Source organism: Podarcis cretensis, assembly GCF_951804945.1.
Source record: "Podarcis cretensis genome assembly, chromosome: 1".
Taxonomy (NCBI): Eukaryota; Metazoa; Chordata; class Lepidosauria; order Squamata; family Lacertidae; genus Podarcis; species Podarcis cretensis.
Window position 1 is genome coordinate 90,397,225 of NC_137170.1, and position 26,315 is coordinate 90,423,539.

General features: G+C 42.5%; 1 protein-coding gene across 1 annotated transcript; it reads left to right on the forward strand.

Moving 5' to 3' along the window:
• The first annotated feature begins 978 nt into the window (after window positions 1-978).
• ERCC3 (ERCC excision repair 3, TFIIH core complex helicase subunit) lies at window positions 979-20,514 on the forward strand. The gene is made up of 15 exons (XM_079974288.1): window positions 979-1,126; window positions 2,841-3,046; window positions 5,283-5,519; window positions 6,497-6,546; window positions 6,927-7,062; window positions 7,475-7,639; window positions 9,246-9,450; window positions 9,879-10,193; window positions 11,487-11,671; window positions 13,404-13,606; window positions 16,526-16,622; window positions 16,833-16,950; window positions 18,289-18,407; window positions 19,440-19,592; window positions 20,108-20,514. Exons 1-15 carry the CDS (start codon window positions 1,108-1,110, stop codon window positions 20,240-20,242), a joined length of 2,343 nt encoding a protein of 780 aa, XP_079830414.1. The 5' UTR covers window positions 979-1,107; the 3' UTR covers window positions 20,243-20,514.
• Window positions 20,515-26,315: the final 5,801 nt, after the last annotated feature.

The following is a 26,315-nucleotide window of genomic DNA, read 5'->3' on the forward strand; positions in this document are numbered from 1 at the left end:
CGGATTTAGGTTTGATGAGGCCCTAAGCTACTGAAGGTAATGGGGCCCTTTATATGTCCAGCTGTCCTTTGTCAACAAGAAATTGTCCATGTTTTTTGTGTTGAATATACGCTACATGGTAATTTATGGACCTAATAAGGTATCTAAAGCCATTTGCACATGCAGAATGTGTTGTTTAGTTGTGTCCGACTCTTCGTGAGCCCATGGACCAGAGCACGCCAGGCACTTCTGTCTTCCACTGCCTCCCGCAGTTTAGTCAAACTCATATGAATGTAGAATGTAGGCACCCTATATACAGAAATGAGCAAACCAGTGATATTTTAGGGAGCAGGCTAGCAGGCGGGGCCCATTCCTTACATCATAGGAGCCTACACAACATAAAACACTGTTGCTGTATGTAGGTTTTATTTGTTTTTTTTTCTCTTATATTTTGGAAATGTACATCAAGGCGTTTTTTTCCTTTAATTTTTTTGGGGGTCCCCAAGAGAGGGGCCCTAAGCTATAGCTTGTTTAGCTTATACGTAAATCCGGCACTGGCTAGCCCACGGATGCTTCTTCTTCTTCTTGTTGTTGTTTAGTCGTTTAGTCGTGTCCGACTCTTCGTGACCCCATGGACCAGAGCACGCCAGGCACCACGGATGCTTAGGCTGCCTAATAAATCTGTTAGCCTTCGAGGTGCCACAAGCCTCTGGGCTGCTCTTTGTTACATCTTCGTGGATGCTTCAGCTGAGATTCCTGCATTGCAACGCGGCAACTTTACGATTCTAGGACACCCGACGATCAGCGACCTCCTTTCTGCCAAGCGGGCACGGCCGGCCCTCCTGGCCTCCCCGGGAAATCCGCCTCTTTCCTGGGCACTTGGGAAAGCGGCTCCAGGCTGAAAGAGGCCCCATCGCGGCAACTTTAGCCCTGGGGGCGCATGCTTCTTTCCCTCCCGTGCAAGCCCCCCGTTCCTGTCCCCCCCCCCGCGTGATCGGCCACGTTATGGAGGCGGAGAGGAACCGGATTCGCTCCCTGTCCTGCTCCGGAAGCGGCGGGGCGAATGGGAAGGGACGCGGAAGGGAGGCGTGAAAGCGGCGTTGCGCACTCTGCCGAAGCCGCGAGCCGATGGGCAAGAAGGAGCGAGGTGAGGAGCCGAAAAGGCAGCCCTTTCCTTTGCAAGGGGAGCGGAGCCCAGGGAGATCGTCCCCAGGGATCTCATTCCCTACGCATCCCTAGCAAGGGAGATTTCCAAATCCTGGAAGCCCTCGGGGGTCCCTACTGTTTTCTTTCGTTGGGGAGGGCTTGATTACCTTACCTCTTTGGAACTGTAGGATGCATGACGGGATAAATAAAAGAGAGCATACCTTTTATTATCTTAGGCGCCTTTGTCTTTTTTCAACACATGCCTATTTTGGGGAACGCAGCTGTAAAAAGGCGTCTTTTTTCTGGTAGCTACAAAATCGGTATCTACAGTTAGGCAGGCCGATTAGCTATACTTGCTCCCGAGCCCTATTTGTGTTTGTGTTTTTAGGCATAGCTTTCCGGTTTGAAAATTCAGCTCTCCTAAGTCACGTGTTGCGTACTGCTTTTCAAAACAACTCCTTTTGTGAACAAAAAGAATTTCTGCATGCATCTATGTGCTAGGGGCCCAAATCGAAGATTGGAGCTGGCAGTTGGAGTTCAATGATAAAATGCAGGCCCTTCCAGCAGGAAGTTTCCAGGTTTTTATCATCAACCCCTTATGGTTAAGAAGACTGGAGAGCCTGTCTAAGGTTCCAGAGAGCCTCATGTCTAAAGAGTTTGGAAGCTTAGCAGGGTGAATGGGCTGACTGAATGTCTCAACATTAGCCTCTTCTAGGGTTCATTTAAATTAGTAATATAGCTGTCAAGGAGCATGGAGAGAACAGGTTTTTGGAGCAACACTGGTGGAATGTTTGGAGTGTGACTCCTGAGAATTGGCTGGATTGGAAGCTTGGTCCTTCAGTGATGTGTTTGATTTTGACACTCCTGCTTTAGAGGGCCAATTTGTCTTGGTTTATTTGACCTGGTACTCCTCTTGCTGCCCAGTGAATACTTCTCTCTCCATAACTGTGTGTTGGCGGTATAAACAACCCAGTCTGTGCCTCTTGCTAATTATTTTTTTAAAAACTCTTTACTGGCATGACTTTCAGAGGCGTATTAGTCCATGGAAGTTGTAAGCAGACATATCTGCATTTGAAGGAAAACACATTATCAGTGCTTAGCTTGCAAGCACATTTCACTTCCATTTTTAAAGCAAATGAGTGTGCGGTTGCCAATCAGTTATGTCACTCTGTTTTGGGTCTTTTCTCTTGCTTTGGATTTTTTTACATGGACATTTCTTGGAATGTAGAAAATACATTCACAATATGTGAATGTAATGCTATTTGCTACACATTCATTTGCTACAAATATTTTCATTGTAGGGAATCTAATTTTGCCCTAATAACAGGAAAGGCTGATAATATCCTATAGCCATATGCGTTCTCAATGAGACAAAAAAGCAGATGCAAAATGAGGGAAGTCTAGTCCTAATAGTTGCCCTGCTCCACATATTCTGTCAGGTGGGGGTGGTAGCTGGGCGTAGTTTGTGGGAAAGCCTTCCCAGTCAAATTGGGACCCCTGTCAAGCCTGGTTAGATCTGAGGACCAAATGTCCCCCGTCAGGGAGCAACTTTTGGTTTTCTGAAGATTCTTCATAGAGAAAGGGCAGAGGGGTTCCATATGGGTTTCTCTACAGACAGTATAGTATTGTAAAATTCAGCGCCTGTGATTTGTTTAGCAGGAAAACGTTTTCTGAGTTGCGGGTGTGTTTTAAACCACTTGGGCCTTGGTTTTCAGATAAGAAGAAATCTAAGAAACGACACTATGAGGAAGAAGACGAAGAAGAATATGATATCTCAGGCAAAGAGTCCCAGGAAGCAGTTCCCTCGGCAGCAGGGAAGCAAGTGGAAGATTCCTCAAACAAAATAGATGAATATGGAGCGAAAGACTACAGGAACCAGATGCTCTTAAAGGCTGATCATTCCTCACGCCCCTTGTGGGTGGTAAGTTCCATGAACTTGGAATGCTCACGTTTCGGCAAAGGAAACGTATCAAAGTATTTGGATATATTGAGCTGGTTTGCATGTGATGCTGAGCCAAACTATGGCTTAGTGTGAACACAGAGGTTCCCAGAGAGGAGATTGCAGCCGGTGTGCTTCTTCTATTATGCTCTTGCACTGACGTGAGCTGTCCCAACCTAGACTCATGGATTGGAATAATATATGAGTGCAGTGGGACTTCTGCCATCTGGTGCACGGCATTTCCAGGAGAACACTTAAAAGTGATTTATTTAATTTTTTTATAATAATATTTATTAAAGTTTCAACAATTACACAAAGAAAAAATGAACAAACCACATTAAACAAAAACCAAACAACACGCCACAATATAAAAAAGAAAAAAGACAGAAAAATAAAACCCATTAAACAAAAACAAAATTAGAAAAAGGAAAACGCATCATATCTCCTTTCTATTATTTCATTAGCTTGTTTCCTTGACCTCCTCACACCTCCCTTTTTTTGTATTCTAGATCAATTATCCATTTCAGCAAATTCTTTCCCTCTTTTCAAAATTTTAATCCTGTAATTTATCTTAATATAACTTTACTTTTCCTCTTTTCACCAATTAACAATCAGTTATTCCCAACTCCTTTATATCAATCCTGTTAAAATCATATAAGATCATTCCAACATATTTCTAACCATTATTAGTTTTACAATGTTTCTGCTAAAAATTTGCGTTACTTTATTTAACCTTATCTTGCCGTAAAACACCTTGCGACTTAAAACTTAGTGCTTATTTATACATAATTCCTTATATCATTTCTACTAAAGCCAAACAATTTCATTCCAACATTTCCCCCAATATTCATTAATTTTACACTAATTCCCCAAATTAAAAATTTTTCTTTGTAGATTTTCCAATTTTCATCCAACGTCCCTTTTTCCTGGTCTTGGGTTATGTCAGTCCTTACTGTCCATTCCATCTTAGTCTATCAACCTGGTAGTCTTATGTCCGAGGCTCTTAAGTCTCTTCCATACCCCTTCTGCAGATCTTCTTGTTGTTTATACTCATTGAGGAGTAGGTCTCTGGGGGATTTCAACCCATAATTATGTCCATCTCCCCTCATCAAACCAACCCATTCCCCACAGTCCCACTCCCCACAATCATCAATATAATCCAAAAAATATTTAACAGCATATTTCAAAGTCCCTCCAAGTTTAAGAGCCTCCTCAGCTCCAGACTCCTTCTGGCCCATTCCAAATTCAATCTTCCAAAACAACGGCTTATGCTCTTGCAGGGACTCGGGTCTCTCCATTTGTATTGCTTGAGGTACAATCACTACCTCCTCCATTATCATCTGCCCTTGCATTTGCACAGTCAAACCAATTTCCTGAGTTGGTCCCTGTATAATTTCTGAGTCAATATTCCCTGTTTGTTCACATTCCCTGACTTCAACAGTCATCAAATCCAACTTCTCATTCATCAAATCCATCTTCTTATGCAGCTGCTCCAGCAATGCGCTCGTCTTGCAAAAAGCAAGCACCAGAGCTTCCGTCACACACATTTTTATTCAAGGTCGCAGTCTGTTTCCACGATCTTAATCTTGCAGCTGTGAAATCCTCAAGTAGACTGCAGCAACAATTTGACAAGCTCCCTCTAGAGGAGACAATTTCTATTTGTAACCGTCCAACAAAAGAAAGTTACTTTCGATTTTCAAATATTTTGTTTCTTTAGAATGCAAAAGGCAACATTGGAATCAATTTGTTTCACTTAAAAGTGATTTATTCCCCACAGGTGTATTTTCTTCAGACTGCTTGGTAGCCTTTAAAAGTTACCTTTCTTCCAAGGAGCTCACAGCTCGGGGTAGCACGCATGGATGCTTACAACACACATTTGCCCTTACAACAACCATGTGAGGTAGCCTAGGCCATCAGTATATAGTGGCCCCAAATCACCCAAAGTGAAGCTTCATGGCATTTGAACCTGGGTCTTTCCATTCCTGCTCCAACCACTACACAATTGGCTTTGGGTGAAATTGTTTTATTATTAATTTTAATTATGGATAGGTTTTTTTAATATTCAGATTTATACTTCTTATGTTGCCATTGGGTTTTATTTGTTGGTGAACTGCCTTGGTATTCCCGAAAAAAAGGGTGGGAAATAAATTCTTTTAATAATGATGAACATACAGATAATATAAAGTATTATTACCATTGATGCTTGCCTTTTTTGTAGGCCCCTGATGGCCATATTTTCCTCGAGGCCTTTTCACCTGTTTACAAGTATGCCCAGGATTTTCTAGTTGCCATCGCTGAGCCTGTTTGCCGACCCACCCATGTCCATGAATACAAGTTGACGGCTTACTCCCTCTATGCTGCTGTCAGCGTGGGCTTGCAAACAAGTGACATCACCGAATATTTGCAGAAGCTAAGTAAGACTGGAGTGCCAGATGGGATCCTTCAGTTTATCAAGGTAAGTGGTTAATCATTATCAGCTTGCTTTATTTTAAAACTAATAATATAACAACAACAACAGTCTGTTGCTGTGCTTGGAGCTGCCCAAGAACATCGGTGCACAACTTAACATGATCTTCAATAGATGAGTGGTGGAGACTTGCCAGTCCCAAAGTCACTCATTTAAGTGGGGCACAGCAGCGAAAAGAAGGAGGAAGCTAAATACTGAGGATCGGGCATCATGAAGAAGTGTATAGGTAGCTCAGTGGAGCAATGCTCTATGGATGCTGCAAAAGCACGGCCACTTGCTACTGCGAACCTCGGCCAGGATTTTGCAAGCTAGTTCTGGTCAAAGCTGAGAGCGGATCTTTGGTATCAGGTCATTATGGGGCTAAGCCATGGTGTCTGTCTTCCACCCCTGGGCATAACATTTAGGAGAACTTCTCATGTGCATTCTACCCTTCACATAGTGAGCACTGCCTCATTGCCAGTAGGTGCCATGGCATGGAATGAAAGTGGGGAAACCTGCTGTGTGATGCGCAGGATTCATGTGGCCATGGGAGTTGTCTAAATCTCAGGTAGCCAACGTAGTGCCCTCCAGATGTTGTTCAACAACTCCCTTCAGCTCCTGCCAGTATGGCCAATGGTTGAGGATGAGAGGGCCTGGCTGCCCATGTTCTAAGCCAGAGTTTCCAGTTCCCTGCTGTTTTTAGACTACAGTTCTTATCATCCCTGACCATTGGTCCTGCTAGCTAGGGATGATGGGAGTTGTAGCCCAACAACAGCAGGAGACCCAAGTTTGGGAAATGCTGGTCTAATCCAAGTTTTTGAAAATGTGGGGCCTATGTTCTCTTTCATGTTTCAGGCAACTTGACCATGTAGCCTGCCTTGTTGGCGATCTTGTGAAATAAGCTGCAACATTACTCTCGCCATGTGTATAATGCAAATTGAATATCTTCAGGAGTTCTGTTTCCAATGCATATTATTGTTTTGCAGCTTTGTACGGTCAGCTATGGGAAGGTAAAGCTGGTCCTGAAGCACAACAGGTAAGCAGGTGTTTGCTTTTTGAGTTGCAGGGGATTATTTCCCAACCCATTCCCAAATCCCAAATAATAGCTGATTACTGAGTTTTGGCTGGGGTGCTGCTTGAGTGAATTATCTTCTGTTATAGAACGCCATTGCAGAAAGCAGTGTGATTGGAGAAGCAATGTTCTTAACACACTGCCTCTTTAAAAACTGTCATCAAGTGTTAACTGTGCCATTACTTCACAGTTGTCCTAAAAGTATATGACACAGCATCCTAGCAAAGTGTATCATACAGAGGAGCAACATGCTCCGTGGAGGCAGACCTTCTGTAAAATGGTGGTAGATGTTGTTAACATTTGTGAAATCTATAGAATTCCCTCTCCTTTTCTCTACTTCCTAGGTATTTTGTAGAAAGCACCCATCCTGAAGTCATTCAGCAGCTTCTCCAGGACCCGGTTATTAGAGACTGCCGGCTGAGGAATGCAGAAGGGGAAGAAACTGAACTCATCACTGAAACATTCACGAGTAAATCAGCTGTACGTTGAGATTCTGGACCACCTTTTTTATGTAATATGTCCCCTTCTTTAGAAGCTGTAGAAAAGCTTACCTTCCTGCTGTACTCATCCCATTGAGTTTCCCACTCCATTGGAGGTATCAGAGATGGCCATGAGGCATAGAATCATAGAGTTGGAAGAGACCACAAGGGCCATCGAGTCCAACCCCCTGCCAAGCAGCAGGTTACATGTTTCACTGGGACATTCTACTTCTCTTCTTCTGCCAGTTGTCCTCACTGCTGTATGGCAGTGATGTGGGGCTCCTGCTTATTTGCAGCCTGTATTGGAGTACAGCTTGTCTCATTAGTTGCCTTTTACAAGGTCCAGCTAATTGACAGAACTTAAGCCTCTTTCTAGCCACCTTTTCCTCTAGCCTGATGAATTTCTGTTCTAGATTGCCAAGTCTAGTGAAGGGGGCAGTGGCCCTTCGACGTCGCAAGGGACAGATGCTCAGGGTAAACCAGGTGTTCCTGCTGACTTATTTGAGTTTTACGAACAAATGGATAAGGATGAAGAGGAGGAGGAGGAAACCCAGACTGTGTCTTTTGAAGTGAAACAGGTAAAAAACAACCACACCCATAAATCTGATGGCACCCCCACTGAGGAGTACCCTAGCCACAGCATATTGAATATGAATTAATTCAGTTTTGCAGTAACAGCATGGCTTGGTGGGACATGGTTCTCCATGGTTGTTGTCAGCCCTTTGCTGCTTAGTTTGAAGAGCCATTTTCCTTCCTCCCAGGCTCAGTTGTATCTGTGGGTCCTTCAGTGATCTTCAGTTTTGCATGCCATACTTCAGCCAACTGCCTTGGCAGTTTTGTGTGACTGCAGAACAATGTCCTTTAAACCAGTAAGACCAAATGTTCCTTAGAAACTGATTTCTATTGTAATATGATGATTTGTCTGCAGCTGATAAGGTGAAGTGGATCTTGGCCATGTTAATGCAAACTGTTAAGTTTAGCACGGCAAAGTATATTGAATGGTCTTTCAACAGGTACAGTGGTGCCTCGCAAGACGAAATTAATCCGTTCCACGAGTCTCTTCGTCTTGCGGTTTTTTCGTCTTGCGAAGCACGACTATTAGCGGCTATTAACGGCTTAGCGGCTATTAACGGCTTAGCGGCTTTAAGAAAAAGGAAACAAACTCGCAAGAACTTGCAAGACGTTTCGTCTTGCGAAGCAAGCCCATAGGGAAATTTGTCTTGCGGAACGACTCAAAAAACGGAAAACTCTTTCTTCTTGAGCGTTTTTCGTCTTGCGAGGCATTCGTCTTGTGAGGTACCACTGTATACAGAGGAAGAATCAAGGCTACACATTCTGTTCCAAAGAGAATATCCTAATTCATGCTTAGTTTGGTCTGTGAACATTGATAGTGGCTGCTCTTCCCTTCCACAGAAATAGAATAGAAATTGTATGGCTGTCTGTACCATAGGGAAACCAGAGCTGAGAATAGTTCTGGATTGAGCTCATGACTTCAGTGAGTGTGCTCCTTCACAAGCAGGGGTAGGGAACGTGATAGGCCCTCCAGGTGTTGCTGGACTACAACTTCCATGATCCCTAACCATTGGCCATACTGTTCACTCTTCTGGTTTCAAGGGCAAATTAGGCAAATTAGGAATTTTCTCCTGAATAACCTGAGTAGCGTAGAGTACATGTTACCTTATGTTCATGTGCACTCAGCCTGAGAAGTTGATCAGGATGAAGGTTAGATATTAAAACTGTAGTAAGTGCTTTCTGCATCCCCATCAGCTGGAGCTCTAAACATCAATCAAGTATATAAATGTAAACATATGCTAGAAAATTAAAGCATAGGAGTGATTTTTAAAAAGAGAGAGTTGATTTTCTTGTTGTGGCTCATAAAATGTGAGAAACATTTTCAGATTTGTCCATGATACCCAAAGCGTTGCAGCATGTATGTGTGTTTGTGTGCTAGCTAATAATAATAATAATAATAATAATAATAATAATAATAATAATAATAATAATTCCCCTCCATCTTGATGGGCCACCCTAGCCACCAAACACATAGTCAAACATTAAAAGCTTCAGATATAGCAACCTGACATTCTTCTTTCAAGCCTTGCAGGAAGATTGTAGCTGAAGCTCCCAGCGAATAGCAGAGTAGCAAAATGAGAAAAAAGATTTTGCCCCTGCTTCTTTTTTAAGGAAATGATTGAAGAGCTTCAGAAGCGATGTATCCATCTGGAATACCCTCTACTGGCTGAATATGATTTCAGAAATGATTCGGTGAATCCTGATATTAATATAGACTTGAAGCCAACAGCTGTCCTCCGACCATACCAGGAGAAGAGTCTGAGAAAAATGTTTGGGAATGGCCGTGCTAGATCTGGTGTTATTGTCCTGCCTTGCGGTGAGTTGGCTGGGTTTAAGTTAAAAAGCTTTCTCAAATTCTTTGATTTTGGCTTAGGCTTCGTCCCACATATGAGAGTGTTTATTTTGCCGGAGAGCAATCACTAATCTGAACTTTTATGGATATATATTTCTTGTGCTTGTAATGTCTCTTTTCATTCCTCTTGGAACAGCTTATCCGACTTACTCAACTTGCATCTACATTTGTCTTGAGAGCGTTACCTGGGTCAGATGTGCCAGTTAAGCTTTTCCATATTTGTGTGACAGGCAGGACATGCATCACAAGTGACCACTTTATTAGATGTTCTCTCGATAGAATGTAGCTCTCTGGGGTCTTGTGCGCTTTCTATTCTGGATCCTACCGCACCTTGAGCTGTGGTGCATTTCAGGCACATTTTTGACAACTTCCCGTCTTTTTGTCCACTGCAGGTGCTGGCAAGTCACTTGTAGGAGTCACAGCTGCCTCGACGGTCCGCAAGCGGTGCCTGATTCTGGGCAATTCCGCCGTCTCTGTAGAGCAGTGGAAAGCCCAGTTCAAAATGTGGTCCACCATAGACGACAGCCAGATCTGCCGATTTACTTCTGATGCCAAAGACAAGCCAATTGGCTGCTCCATCGCTATCAGCACTTACTCCATGTTGGGGCACACAACAAAGAGGTCGTGGGAGGCAGAAAAAGTAATGGAATGGCTGAAGAGTCAAGAGTGGGGCCTTATGATCCTTGACGAAGTGCACACCATCCCTGGTAAACAAGCCGTGTCCATGTCTGTGAACAATCCCATTTGCCCCAGTCTTAAATCCAATACTACAGTCGTACCTTGGAAGTCGAATGGAATCTGTTCCAGAAGTCCATTTGACTTCCAAAACGTTTGGAAACCAAAGTGTGGCTTCCGATTGGCTGCAGGAAACTCCTGCAGCCAATCGGAAGCTGCAGAAGCCCTGCCGGATGTTTGGGTTCCGAAAGAACGTTCCCAAACCAGAACACTCACTTCCATTTTTGCGGTGTTTGGGAGCCAAAATGTCCAAGTTCCAAGGCGTTCGGGGTCCAAGGTAAGGCTGTACTGAACTAGGGCATTCCCAGTTATTTCATTCTGTAATTTTGACATGTGCTGTCACCTGGCTTCAAAAATTAATACATGTTTCGGAACTCTAACATGGGTGGAGCATATTGCAGTGCTGCTAGTTGCCCTTAAAACTGCTTTGTGAGCATTCTCAAAACAAGCAGGAGCTGCATTTTTTGTAATACCTACTACTTGACTACGATTGCTTTGTAGCCTCTCTTTTCATTATTCTTAAGCGGAGAGGGCGTGAAAACCCAGTATGATTCACTATATGACATTTAGATTTAGACACGGGCTAAACTTATTGCAAAACTTGGAGATTTCATCTCTAAAATGCGGGACTAGGGGTGGGTAGAATCACAAACCATCTCACCAAAAATATTGGGCCTTCAAACCCCCCTGAAAAATACAATTTAAAAAGCATACTTTTTCTTACCAAATTTAATATTGTTCTGTTTATTTTAAAAATTATAATAATGTGCTCGCCTTTCCATACTAGGATGGACTCCCTCCTCCCCCGAAATATGATATGATTTTGCAACTGGGAATTCTTCTTTTATTAAGCAATTAATATACTAAGGATGTGGTCTCTGTATATTTACTTGGAAGTATCCTACTAAGTTTAACAGACTTACAGTCAGGGAAGTATATATAGAATTGCAGCCTGGAATTCTAAGCATAGCAGATTTAATTCCCATCTTGTAGGTTGTCCCTAGTTTTCTCAACTTCAAAAATTATAAAGAGGCTGCTTACTTTTGATTTGATTAATGCTTGTAGAGCATAAAAAATAAGACTAAACCCACCTGGTTAAAAAAAATTTCTAATCTAATGTGGCTCTTTGAAATAGGCATATTTTTGCCTAAGCCTTTTCATGTTACTCACAGTTCTAAAAATAAATGTGGCGCTCCAGCTTGAATGCCTTTCTAAATATCCCTTTTTGAAATCAAAGTATAATCTGTTCTTCTGTGATTCTTCAGCAAAAATGTTCAGGCGTGTTCTGACCATTGTTCAAGCCCATTGCAAGCTTGGGCTGACAGCTACTCTTGTCAGAGAAGATGACAAAATCGTAGACTTGAATTTCCTCATTGGGCCTAAACTGTATGAAGCCAATTGGATGGAGCTGCAGAACAATGGCTATATTGCAAAAGTCCAGTGTGCTGAGGTAAATTATACCTTGCTGTTGTTCTTCCTTGGACTCCTGATTATGTTCTTAAACATTCAGAGTAGCCACAGAATTGCTTTTTCTGTAGATCAATTTCTTTTTTCTAACCTAAAACTCTGAAATGTCTATCATTGGGTATATGGCCATGGGTTATAATGCTCCTATTCTGCAATGAGTTTTCCCCTATCATGGAATTTAAAATCAGGAAACAGGACTGATACAAATCATGGCAAATTTTCCCAGTATTAAATCTGTTAGCTTTTCAGCTATTGCACACAGCTGAAAAATGAAGATGCTACAAATACTACAGTCTTAAGCACTCTTGAGCAATTGTTTGAGCAATTGTTTGCTTACAGTGGTTTTTTATATATATATTTGCCTTACTAAAGCCCTTTTCTGGTATTCATCTTCTGAGTTAAAAAAGCACCATGGAGGGTGGCAGCAGTGATGAGTATGCTACTGTCCCTACTTAATTGGCTGGAGGGGGGAAACTAATGCATTCATCTCTGTGTCTCTCTCCCCACCCCCAAGCGTTTGCTTAGTTCAGAAGAAGAATGCCTTAAAAGAGCTTTCGTCTTGCAAATAAACAGTATATAAAAATCCTCTCTCAGAAAGTTGCATTTTGAGTTAACCCATTTTTACCATGTGAAATAACCAGTCTGCTTTGAAACGCTCAGTTCTCCTCAGCAACAGCAGAGGGCAGCGCCCCATTGCATGATCAGGCAACGCTGTGTTTGGGGCATGTGAGTTGAACTATTTCTTGTTAACTTGAAACCAGAGAGGTGGATGGCAGGAACTGCTGCACAAGGTTTACTGCTCGTAAGGGTGAGAATACTGGATGAACTGCAGCCAGAATGATATTTGCCCAGAAGTGGGAAGAAGATGCTGTACCAACTAACGAAGAGCGGCTGATTAAATTGATGGGTTATGCTGAAATGGCAAAACTGGCAGGTGTAATAAGAAATGGGGGGGTGATCTTAAAGAGTGGGGAAAAATTTTAGAATATTTGAAAATTTCTGACATACAGGCACGTTCATTAGTAGGATTAATTTAAACCAAGCAGTTAAAATTGTACTAAGATGGAAGAATAACAAAAAAATGGAGTAAAGTGAAAAATGCAGTGTTATACAATCTAAATTAGAAAAGGAACCACAAAAGACTGGGTGAGGGAAGTCAAATATGCAATTGTATTGGAGGTATGTGTTTGTAAGGTGTGTATTTGTCAACTTTTGAAAAATGGAAAATAACATTTATTTTAAAAAGAGAATCCTGGATAATCTGGCAGGGTGACCCAGAGGCCTTAAAGTATCCGAACCTAGAAATATCACTAAAAGTAGTCTACCCCATATTGGGGGGTGGGAGTGTGACATCACACATTTCTCTTACTTTTATTAAGCATTGCTTCACGTCTTGAAAGGTAGCAGTGAGAGAGGATGCACAGGTGAGTCATCTATCCTCAGCTCATTGTGTTTAGACACAATGCACTGATTTACGTTGTCCAAGCGATGCAGTGAATAATTTTCCTTCTTCTTTTTAGGCTTCCTTTTAAAAATTCACAAACATCCTTTTTCAATTGTGAATATCTCCTCTTGTTGAGGTGCTGTGTGGTCCCTTCATCCTTTTTTATCATACAGCATAACCTATAGACTTTTATCATAGTTCTCTTCTGAGAAATATCTTACAGAAATATCCTGACTGGAATCTAACTTTGTTTTATTTGGCTTAAACATAGGTATGGTGCCCAATGTCTCCTGAGTTCTACAGAGAGTATGTGGCTATTAAAACAAAGAAGAGGATATTGCTCTATACAATGAACCCAAACAAATTCAGGGCTTGCCAGTTCCTGATTAAGTTTCATGAGCGAAGGAATGACAAAATCATAGTCTTTGCAGACAATGTGTTTGCTTTGAAGGAGTATGCAGTTAGGCTGGGCAAGTAAGTATTGAATGAAGGGTAAACATGAAGATATATATGTGTTATGCTTACCCATATGTTTCATATCCACAGTAAAATGGAATGGTGAACAGCATTGACTCGCTTAGTCTTTTCCCAGTGCTGTCAAAAATAGCATTTGGTTTTTCTGCTGATTCTCCTTCCTCTTAAAAAACAAACTATAGTGATGGAGAGCAAGAGATTATTATAAACATCTATACAATTTGCAGAAGCAATATTTGGAGGAAGGGTTCAAATCTTGGATCATATGTAAAATTGTATTCTAATTAAGAGATTGTATCCAACACTATTTGTGAATGGAGCACACTGAGCCAGTTCCTACAGTACTAGGGTCTATAGAGCCAGAGTCCGGACCTTTAAAGGTGCCTTCCCCTAGGCTGGAGGAACTGAGGGCCTCACAAAGTACTTCACCAATTCAACAGCACAAGAAGCGCACCAGGAGGCCGTGAAGTGTGGGATAAATACCTGATTTCAGGCCAAGTGTTGGCCTTTTGTTCCCAAAAAGCGATAGAGCCTAGGAGTAGTGGACTGGAGGCCAAGACTTCGAAGGCCTCCGGTCACTTCCGCTCCCTGTCAGAGGAAGTTGCCCAGTCAGAGCTCTTGGCAGAACTGTGACACTGACCCTCCATACCCTGTGGGCTCTTCTGCAGGAGCAGAACTGGATACCTACATAAACTTTAAACTGAACAAAATGAGATTTTTATTAAGAAATGTTCAGTGGTGTGGGGCTTGACTGGACAAAAGTGCTGTTGCTCAGAGAGAGCAACAGAACTTGTTTAATGTTGCTTTAACTACTTCTAAAAAGGGGTTTATCTTATGTGGAGAATTGTGAGGACAGTTGGAAACTTATTCACATAAGTCACATTAGATACGTTTAGGCCATAGTTCAGTCATAGTAACATGCTTTACATTTGGAAAGTTCAGATTCAGTCGCTGACATCACCACTTAAAAATATCAGGGACCAGATGATGCAGAAGAAATCAAGTCCCCGGAGAGCCACCATCAAAGCAGATAATACTAGGCTAGATGTCCAATTGGTTTCATTAAGATGTAAAGAAAAACTCTGGTTTATTATTATTATTATTATTATTATTATTATTAGTGGAATGAGTTACGGTGAGGCTCTGGATTGCGTAGTCTTCTGGCACAGCTGCGAGGAGGAGACGGGAGCTTTTGCATATGGACAAGCTGAGACCAAGACAACTTGGGTCCTAACCCATCATTTGAAGCTGACTTGATTCCACAAACCGTAGTTAAGATTAACCACAGCTTGCTCAAGTTCAGATGTAATGACAAGATGCAGTTAATAAAAAATGGAAGGGAGAGCTTCCCACCTGCCTGTCATTGTGCTGGAAGAGGAGAGGGAGAGCAAAAGCACAAGAGCCCCAGCTTCACTTCAGCTGATCCCTTTAATGATAAACTATCATTAAATCCAAACATAACCAGTGTCTGACGCAGTAGAGCAGTGCTTACGGTTGTTTATTTTGAATTGACCTACATTCTGAAACTTACCGGTTCATTATTTCCAACCCAGCGATGGTTGCTTTGCCAATATTTGCTGATGAATATAAGCATAATAGCAATGTGGGAGCAAGTTTTACCACATGCTTTTTTGTTTCTATAGTTACAAATCACCTTTGCCTCAGGACAGGGTATACTGTTTAATGTACAGGTACAAAAATGCTGTCTAAGAACCATAGAAGTACTGTGTCGAGTGGTGCTCGTTACTCCACAAAACTGGGAAATTGCTCATGGTAGCTGGGAGATACTGTGCCCTCACTCTCAAGTCATGCTAAGCCGAGCCATGGTTTAGCATTAACAAGCAAAGAGCAGAGGTTGAAGCCACTGTTCTCCCTCCCTTCACCAGCCATCTGGTTACTATGTCAGGCTATGGTTTCACTTAGTATGTTGTTTGAACTATGGTTTGTGGTTTAGCTCTCTTCCAGACAAACCACAACCTGGAACCAAGGTCAGCTCTGTGGTTTGCAACTCATACATTGTCTGGAGAGAGCTAGACAACAAATCTGCATAGTCTTAAGCATTGTTTGGCACTGCATGTGAACCTGGCCTGTGTGAATCTGAAACTACCAAGAAACTGAAATCCATATATTTTCTCAGATGTGTTATATATATCCCTTTTTCTCTCTCTTCCTTTGGTTTTGTAAAAAGATATGGCTGCTCTTTTGTGTGGTTTCTTCTTCTTCTTCTTCTTCTTCTTCTTCTTCTTCTTCTTCTTCTTCTTCTTCTTCTTCTTCTTCTTCTTTTTGGCCAAGTAAACAAGACATTTCTTCCTCCCTAGATGGTTTTACTTCTGTAAAGCCTAAACAGTCTCTTTGGTTGCTGTTCTTGACCAAGCTCTTTAGGCTCAGCAACCTGGATACTCTGTCCCAAAGGGTGCAGGGACGCTCCCAGAAAAAAAATTAATTCACAGGGCAGCTTGTTATGCAAGGACACGAGTGGGAAGGGGGAAGGGAGGACACAGCTGTTAATGTGCTAACTCAGTGAATTTAACAAAAGAAAACACCTTTTATATTTTAACAGCTGCTGCTATCCTTTCATGTAGGATTAACAGATAAATTCAGCCCACTGATCTGTTGAGTCAGGAGGCACACATCAAGCGGATAACATTTACAACTGTCTGGATTTATTTCTTTGGAAGGGGTTTCGGGAAGAATGGGTTTATCTTCAGGCGGGTGGGTCCTCAGTGCAGTCGGCAAAGAATGCTGCAAGGAAAGCAAAGTGTTTTTGTATTTTGAATGGAATGTGGAAAATATGCGAAACAGATTTATTTTAAAATTCCCATGGTTTTCGAGTCTTCGTAATGCCTGTTCCACATACCTGAGTCCATGGGAAGGCGACACCCGTTCATCACAATTTTTTATGTCCTTTTTTCTTTTTAGACCCTATATATATGGGCCTACAGCACAGGGGGAAAGAATGCAGATCCTACAGAATTTCAAACACAACCCCAAAATCAACACCATCTTTATTTCAAAGGTAATGGAAAGCGATCTGTTAGTTACCAAATTGGCTTGGGATGTTACACGGCTTATTTTGAGCAGCCTGTGAAACGGCTATAATGTTGACAGAATTATTTATTTACTTTACTGTAGCCCACAAATCTGCATTGCTTGTTAAAGAGTTGTTTGCTTTTATTTTCAATGCTGGAAACAACACATTCGTTAAGAGGTTGTTTCTGTATTGTAGGTAGGAGACACGTCCTTTGATTTGCCAGAAGCCAATGTCCTCATTCAGATTTCGTCCCACGGCGGGTCTCGAAGGCAGGAGGCTCAACGATTGGGTCGAGTGCTGAGAGCCAAAAAAGGTAACTCAAGGCCTGTGCCCCTGAAAGTCTTCCATTTTAATGGGACACTCAAGCATGAAAGTAACATAAGTCAACTCATGTAGCCGACTAAGCATGTACAATTTGCCATTGTGCTAGTTTGTCACTGTCAGCTCCAGGTCATAGGTTAAAACAAAATTCAAGGGTAGTTCTAAAACGTGCTGCAGTAGGGGGCCATCTTTCCTTTTGTCTTTCTTGCCTAATCGCTCCTCACATGACACTGAGCATTAGCATTTTGTATGTCTTGTAAAGACACACTTTCGCTCAAGGGGCTCTGTTCTAATTGTTCTTACTGAACTTCCAAGGCAGCTGTGTTAGAGTTCTAAGGTGTGTCTGTTGCATAGTACTAGGATCTTTGCATAGGATTTGGGGCTTGGATGAACATGCTTCCTGCTGCTTTGCTGATCATTTTTAACACCTTGACCAGCAAAGGGCTCTATGCATGTGGCAGTGTGCTGCTGGCAGTAATGGCACCCAGCTCTTAGAATCGTAGGTTTGGAAGGGGCCCCAAGGGTCATCTAGTCTAGTACAGCCCCCTGCGATGCAAGAATCTGTCACCCAACATGGGGCTCAAACCCACTTCCCTGAGATTGATATCATTGGATTGGGGGAGATTAGAATTATCCAGTGTTTAAGCATAGGGATAATGGGAAGTAATTGCATGGAATAAAGAATTCCTGCCTACATTGATGTGTGTGTGTTTCTTTCAAATGAAGGCATTGTTAGGGGGAAAGGAAACAAGAATAAATATGAAACATAAGAATAGTTGCTAACACCAAATAGCTGAATTTTACTACTTATAGTAGAAGGTTGTATTTTAGCTTGCTTTACATGACCTTATGGAAAGAATTCTAACGGTGTTGTGTCTTTGGTTTATAGCTTGGGTGTACCTCATATCCTAATACAATCCTAGCTACTCAAGTGAAATATTGGGTATGCAGAACATACAAACAAAAAACCACTGATTTCATATATGACATGTATAGGTTGGTTGATGCGAAATATTCTTTGTGCACTACACACCAGAAGGGTATGATTCTGCAATTACTGCAAACGCTGAATGGAGGGTGGCAGAAGGAAACCTGGCTCCTGCCTAGTTGACTTAGAGAGACCAGGATGCTTTGAACTGAAATAACCACTTGGGACTTTTGCCCATCTAAGGGGAGCTCTTTTCCTGTGCCTAACTGCAGCTTTTGAATTGGCAGCTGGTGGTTTACTTAATTATCAGTGATCGTAGGCTGCTGACACGGCTATAAGATAACTACAAAATGTTTGTTTCTTGACATCCTGACGTTCTTTTATGTGCTACTACTTCTCTAGGAATGGTTGCAGAGGAGTACAATGCCTTCTTTTATTCCCTGGTCTCCCAGGACACTCAAGAAATGGCATACTCAACCAAACGTCAACGGTTTCTAGTAGATCAAGGCTACAGCTTTAAGGTAATGTTGTCCCCCATTAACTTGCAATATTTTTTACAGTGACTGGCACCTGAGTGTTCTGTGGATCAACAATGCCGCAACTTAGAAACACAGTAACACTGCACTAACTTTATTACCTCTGGTTCTGTGTTGCTCATAAAGAGATAAAGGTGGGACAACAATCACATCAAGTATGTTGCTTCACCTTGGTTATTTAATAGTTAATTGTTTAGAAGTTGCACTGTTACTGATACAAACTTGAATTTATTTATTAAACACACACCCTGCTCTTTTCTTGAATTAGCTCAAGGCAACATGTACAGCTCTCCTCTATTATCCTACCAAATAGGCTGGATAATAGAGAGTGGGATGGAGGGGGTTAGGCCTTAGATCACCCAGTGGGCTTCATGTCTATGTGGGAAACTGAACTTTGGCACTCCCCAGTCTTAGTCCAATTCCGTAACGCAGGGGTAGCCAAAATAGTGCCCTTCAGATGTTGTACTACAACTTCCAGCAGTCTCAGCCAGCCCAGTCAGGGATTCTTCTGCTAAACATTGTATCACCCCGGCCCATTATTTCCTCAGATATAATAATAATAATAATAATAATAATAATAATAATAATAATAATAATTATTATTTATACCCCGTCCATCTGGCTGGGTTTCCCCAGCCACTCTGGGCGGCTTCCAACAAAACACTAAAATACAATAACCTATTAAACATTAACATTTTCCCTAAACAGGGCTGCCTTCAGATGTCTTCTAAAAGTTTGGTAGTTATTTTTCTCTTTGACATCTGGTGGGAGGGCGTTCCACAGGGCGGGCGCCACTACCGAGAAGCCCCTCTGCCTGGTTCCCTGGAACTTGGCTTCTTGCAGCGAGGGAACCGCCAGAAGGCCCTCATCGCTGGACCTCAGTGTCCGGGCAGAACAATGGGGGTGGAGACACTCCTTCAGGTATACTGGACTGAGTACAGTGCCGCATCCATAAGCTTCACTGAGAGGCGTAGTTAATTTCTGTATGTAACATCTCTCTTCCTTCCTGTGTCTCAGGTGATCACTAAACTTGCAGGTATGGAGGAGGAAGAGCTTATGTTTTCATCCAAGGAAGATCAGCAGCAGCTTCTCCAAAAAGTTTTGCAAGCATCAGATATGGATGCTGAGGAAGAGGTGGTTGCAGGAGAGTACGGCTCAAAGTCATCTCAGGCAAGTGGATATCATGGTAGCCTGTCAAGTTTGATGTGGAGCAAAGAGGAATTTAATGTTCAACGCCACTCACCACACCCACCGCCCAAGGGAAGTGGCCCTGCCTCTACCTGCTTCAGTGGCAGTGGCTTCCATGATGAATGAGAGGAAAGGAAGTAGAAAGTTATTTTCCCCATTCCTGTCCATCCTGCAAGAAAGAATAAAAGGAGGGAGCTTCTTTTAGGATACAGGTGGTGAATGATTATGACCTAGCTCCGAAAATAAAGTGTGTGTGTGTGTGTGTGTGTAACTATCACAAATCTTGTTCACACATCATATGAATGTAGGGGTTTCATATGTAGAACAGACATTGCTACCCTGACATTGCACTTTCTGCTGGTCCTAGCCTCTCCACTCCCACATGGCAGTTCAAGTGTAGGCACACTCTGCTCAGTTGAGACGCCTGTGTGAAAAAGGGTTGCAGGCTCTGCCTTAGACGGTAGACGTTACTAAATTCTTATCCTCTCTCCTTCTAGGTTTCCCGGCACTATGGCACAATGAGCTCTATGTCTGGAGCAGATGATACAGTTTACATGGAATACCAAGCCTCACGAAGCAGGGCCTCCTCAAATAAACACGTCCATCCCCTTTTCAAACGCTTTAGGAAATAGTACAAGGAGAGTGCATTATGCATCTCTTCTTCCTGTAAGAAGAGAAGATAGATGAGTAAAGCAAACTCGTATTTTACAAATGGACTTTACCTTTATTATTTATGTGTGGTATTTCATAGGTAATGCTTTCAATTTTTATTTAACAGTTTAAAGATGACTTCAGAATAATTCTCAGCTGAGGAAACTATTTTTTGTATATGTTTGTAGCAAGTACACGGTAAAGGTTCAGATATCTTGAAAGCACTGAATAAAAATATTCTGTACAAAAACCACCCGTAAATCATCTCATTGTCTCTTTTTCCTCTGACTCCTCTTGGTGCCTCAAATTGGATGCCTTTAGTGAAGACTCAACCATGCTAAGAACAGTGGTCCTATTGATTTCAGACCCTTATGTAATGCTTCTGGTCTAGTTTTTCCCCTAGCCCTAGGCTTCCAAGAAAAAGTGATGAGAGGAGTTGCACATACCTAAGACTGGGAAGTGTTGAGCCATATTACATATTATGCAGTTTTGGTCCTTAACCATGATGCTTATATTTCCTTTTCAGGCTCAACGGCCAACAATTTTCAGTTCCGTGTTATGCCAATGATATGGTCCTTTTATCCCAGAGAAGCATTTGAGATGGGTGTTTTAGTTAGGAGATGTAGTAATAAAAACTGACAGGTTACACGAAAATTGAGATGGTCTTTGAGTATAATCCTCCTTGATTTAAATATACCATGGACAGTCATCTGTTGGAGCAATTTTTCCTATAGGCACTGTATAGATATACCATACTGCATTGCATCTTTTTGAAATGGAGGTACTTCCCAAATAACTTGTGGATCAGTTCAAACTTAACAGATACAGTGGTACCTCAGGTTACAGACTCCGCTAACCCAGAAATAGTACCTCAGGTTAAGAACTTTGCTTCAGGATGAGAACAGAAATTGTGCGGCTCTGGCGCAGCAGCAGTGGGAGGCCCCATTAGCTAAAGTGGTACCTCAGGTTAAGAACAGTTTCAGGTTAAGAACTGACCTCCAGAAAGAATTAAGTTCTTAACCCGAGGTACCACTGTATAGGGTTTCTACAAAACTTCAAGATCAGTTTCTATAGTGGCTTCTTTCTAGTCCTAAGAACGTGGCTGCTATAACAATTAAACTGGAAATATACATAGGTGTCTCTACTAAAATTGACAGCTTTAGGTTAAGAAGTTCTGATGCATCAGGTCAAAGGCCCACTGAGTCCAGATTCTGCATGCAGGAGTGAGTACAGCAGTAGTCTATCCACTTGTGATTCCCCATTCCTGTTCCAAATAATTCCTGGGCATAATGGCTATGTTATATCTTAGCATGCAATGTGTACTTCCCTAATCTGTATACAAAATAAATGACACCTCATGAAAACAGTTGTCACAGATTCGTAAGAGTTTAGGCCAGATGTAGTTTGACCAAAGAGTTCTTACCAGGCCAAGGTTTACTGAAACAAGGCAGTCCTGAAGGTTGCAGTGAGTGTTTGATATTGGAGAGCAAGAAGAAATTGTGTTTCCATGTTTGTGTGTTGTTTTTAAGTGACCAATATTGCAATGAAGGAAAGAAAATGGAAGATTTTGCATGTTTCTTCTTGCCTGTTGCATTGTACAAAATAAGTAGCACTTTGGGGTATGTATTTGGCAAAAATAGTTGGATGGCAGACAAGTTGCAAACTGATATTTTAGGTGAAGATGCCTAAAACTACAAAAAGCAAACGAGGTGTTGTTAGCTGGTATGAAAAATTCCTAAAACCACATTAGGGTGATACTTTTATTTAGCCAACCAAACCCTTCTTAAATAGCACACAAGCGCTCAATTTTTCCAGAACTCATTATGTTAATTGGTTTTTAAAAAGCAAAGGATGGTGGTGAAAAATTTTGGCTGATGTTAAAGCCATGGATCAAGTCTGCGTTTCAGTCAGTCTTAAGATGGAATGTCGGAGGATGCAGCAGACATTCAAACGAGACTGTAATAATACAGTAGTCTAGTTTGCATGTTGTATTAAAAAGGTAAAGGGACCCCTGACCATTAGGTCCAGTCGAGACCGACTGGGGTTGCGGCACTCATCTCGCTTTATTGGCCGAGGGAGCCAGCGTACAGCTTCCGGGTCATGTGGCCAGCATGACTAAGCCGCTTATGGCGAAACAGAGCAGCGCACGGAAACGCCGTTTACCTTCCCGCCGGAGCGGTACCTATTTATCTACTTGCATTTTGACGTGCTTTTGAACTGCTAGGTTGGCAGGAGCAGGGACCGAGCAACGGGAGCTCATTCCGTTGCGGGGATTCGAATATGTATGAATTGATCAATATAATTATATCTTAATGGCTATCACATGGAAGAGAGAACAGGCTTGTTTTCTCCTGCTCTGGAGGGTTGGACTCGAACCAATGGCTTCGTGTTACAAGAAAGGAGATTCCGACTAAACATCAGGGAGAACTTTCTGACAGGAGGAGCTGTGGAACGGACTCCCTCAGGAGATTGTGGACTCTCCTTCCTTGGAGATTTCTAAGCAGAAACTGGATGACCCTCTGTCTTGGGTGCTTTAGTTGAGATTCCTGCATTGCAAGGAGTTGGACTAGATGGTTCTTGGGATCCCTTCCAACCCTAAAATTCTAAGAACAAACCCATTAAGGGAATTATAGTACTCGTGCCCCAGGATTTGCCCATTCTTCATTTCACACATCCATGCCACCTCTGTTAATTGGTTTGATTACTAGAAGATTCTGGCAATTTTCCTAGCATACCTTGTGATTTCCCCTTTTCCCTTTAATGCAGCCCAACTGCTAGATTCATTATCATTCATTATCACTTAATTGGAACAGAGCAGGCTGGGAGCACATTAAGCTGCTGGGACCTCTCCCCTCCCCCTTGCTGGTGCCTTCAGTGCAATAATAATTCATAATTATCGCCCCCGCCCCCTGCTGCAGCTGTTGTTAAAGGTGGTGCTATCACAACCTAGCCACAATTATTATATTAAGAATTGTATTTTTAATTTTTGCTTCTTTATAAGAAATTTATTTATTTATTTATTTATTTATTTATTTATTTATTTATTTATTACTGTGCACATAACCAAAAAAGGAAAAGCAATAGAACTTTAAGAACCAACATAAAATATTACATACAACAGCAGCCAGTTTCATTAGGCTTCAAAAACTTAGCAAACTTAAACATAATCTATGCCATTTTAAATATTCTTTATTTGTTGAAAGCCTACCTGTAGTGAGAGACAGTTCAACACAGCCATGAAGCTCACTTGGTAGCCTAAGGCTAGTCATTTCCATCTCAGTCTAATATGGTAAGACCCATGCACACTGCTTGGAGCTCCTTGGAGGAAAGGTAATAGATGAATGAAAGAATGTGGCTGCAACAAATGATTCCTGTAAGCAGGTGCTCACCTAGGCTGGTGAATTAGTAACAACAACATGCTACCACCGAGATGCTTTTAACATTCTGCACATCTCAGGCTAATTCCCTGCTTTCTCATTAATAGTTATCACAATTGCTATGTCTGCTAGATGTTGTTATCTGGAGCCTAAAGTAGGGTACCTGTAAGTTGTCTAAGAATAAGAGGGTTTCATCTGTTCCCCTTAGCTGTTGGGTGCTTGTTGTTTGTACATGGTTCCTCATCATCAAAGTTCCTCATCACCAGTCTCTACTTGTGAAGACTTGGGCAAAGAGCCATATAGCCGCATGTTGCATATCTTGATATATCAGAACTGTGTTCCTTTGTGTGAGCTTATATATAACCAGAATTGTGTCTTGATTGTAATCTTATAGTCTGCTGCTTTGAATAAAGGGAGGGGCAATCATTTATTGCTTTCCAATTGTAGTGTTTTACCATATGCAATCTTTTTTTGCAGACATAATATTACACTATCATGGGATAAAATCCCAACTACCTTCAACTTTTCCACTTCCACACACCCAACTCTTGCATTAACAGAGTTCCACCAATTCCACCAGCCCAAATATATTGCTATGTGGTGTAACTTTTTCCAGTGATGTGGTTAGTGCTCTGCAAGTACAAGGGAATTTGGCGTGATTTCTGTTCTGTCTAGCATGTACAAAGATAGGATCATGCAGCAAGTCTGAGTCCAGTCTGCTCTATGGACTGGTGAAACACTGTTGACAATTATATATGCAACCTTTTGAGGTTTCAACTAGCAATATATGATCCTCCTGTAACAGTATTGTCAGCTGACGAAAATACGTTCACGAATGATCGTAGAAATAATGGGTGGTATATGTTCTATAGCAGGTTTATTGTCAGCAGTTAGATGTTTCAAAATAATAATAATAATAATAATAATAATAATAATAATAATAATAATAATTTATTTATACCCTGCCCTCCCCAGCCAAGGCCGGGCTCAGAGCGGCTTACAAGCAATAATAAAAACAAGATGAATGATTACAACTTAAAAACAAATATAAAATACGACATTAAAATAATGGAACATTAAAATATTAAAATGTAGCCTCATCGCAGGAGGAGAAGGAAAAGAAAAAAGAAAGAGAGGGAGGGAGGGAATCAAATTGGCTCCAAACCAAAGGCCAGGTGGAACAACTCTGTCTTACAGGCCCTGCGGAAAGAAATCAGATCCTGCAGGGCCCTGGTCTCGTGAGGCAGAGCGTTGCACCAGGCCGGAGCCAGAGGCTCTGGTTGAAGCCAATCTAACTTCCTTAGGGCTTGAGGCCACTAGGGTGTTGTTATTTATGGACCTTGAGGCTCTCCGTGGGGCATACCAGGAGAGGCGGTCCCGTAGGTACGAGGGTCCTAGGCCGTGAAGGGCTTTAAAGGTCAAAAGCAGCACCTTAAATCTGACCCTGTACTCCACCGGGAGCCAGTGCAGCTTGAAAAGCACTGGGTGAATATGCTCCCATGGCAGAGACCCCGTGAGGAGCCTCGCTGCAGCATTCTGTACCCGCTGGAGTTTCTGGGACAGCTTCAAGGGCAGCCCCGCATAGAGCGAATTACAGTAGTCAAGCCTGGAGATGACCGTTGCATGGATCACTGTGGCCAGGTTGGGGCGGGAAAGGTAAGGGACCAACTGCTTGATGCGGCGAAGGTGGAAAAATGTCGCCTTGGCTGTTGCTGTAACTTGCGCCTCCATGGAAAGGGAGGCGTCAAGGATTACACCCAAACTCTTAACGGAAGGCAATGGCACTAATTGGGCCCCCACAAGAGAAGGGAGTTGGTCCCTCATCCCCATGCCATCCCGACCTAGCCATAGGACCTCTGTCTTCGAAGGATTTAGTTTCAATCGGCTCCCACGAAACCATCCAGCCACAGCTTCCAAGCATCTGGTCAGTGTGTTCGGGGCCGAGTCGGTGTGGCCATCCATCAGCAGATAGAGCTGAGTGTCATCAGCATATTGGTGACAGCCCAGCCCAAAGCTCCGGATAATCTGGGCAAGGGGGCGCATAAAGATGTTAAAAAGCATCGGGGAGAGAATTGCGCCCTGCGGCACTCCACACACCAAGGAGTGGCGCGACGACATTTCCCTCCCTAGTGCCACCCTCTGTCCCCGACCAGAGATAAAAGAGCACAACCAGTTACGGGCTATGCCCTGTATCCCCACGTCTGTGAGGCGGTGCTCCAGAAGATCATGATTGACCATGTCAAAGGCTGCTGACAAATCTAAAAGGATCAGCAGTCCTGACCCGCCTCAATCCAGTTGTCTACGGAGATCATCTGTTAGGGCAACCAGAGCCGTCTCCGTCCCAAAACCAGGACGGAAACCGGACTGAAATGGATCTAATGCCAATATTTCCTCCAGAAACCTACCAAGCTGTTCAGCAACCACTCTCTCAATTACCTTACCCAGGTATGGAAGATTTGAAACGGGGCTAGGTCAATTGGATAGGTCTAAGGGATCTAATGAAGTTTTTTTTAAGAGTGGACACACCACTGCTTCCTTCAGTTCCCCTGGGGATGTCCCCGTGTCAAGGGACAAATTGATAATTTCAACCAGGGGGGTCCGCTCAACATCTGGACACTCCCTAATCAGCCAAGACGGGCACGGATCAAGGAGGCAGGTGGTGGGCCTACCACCAGCT

What these genes read in the sequence shown, in the direction of transcription:
- ERCC3 (XM_079974288.1), top strand. An exon ending in TGTCTTTTGAAGTGAAACAG is followed by an intron (nt 7,640 to 9,245) that starts GTAAAAAACAAC and finishes TTCTTTTTTAAG; the next exon opens with GAAATGATTGAAGAGCTTCA. An exon ending in CAAAAGTCCAGTGTGCTGAG is followed by an intron (nt 11,672 to 13,403) that starts GTAAATTATACC and finishes GCTTAAACATAG; the next exon opens with GTATGGTGCCCAATGTCTCC.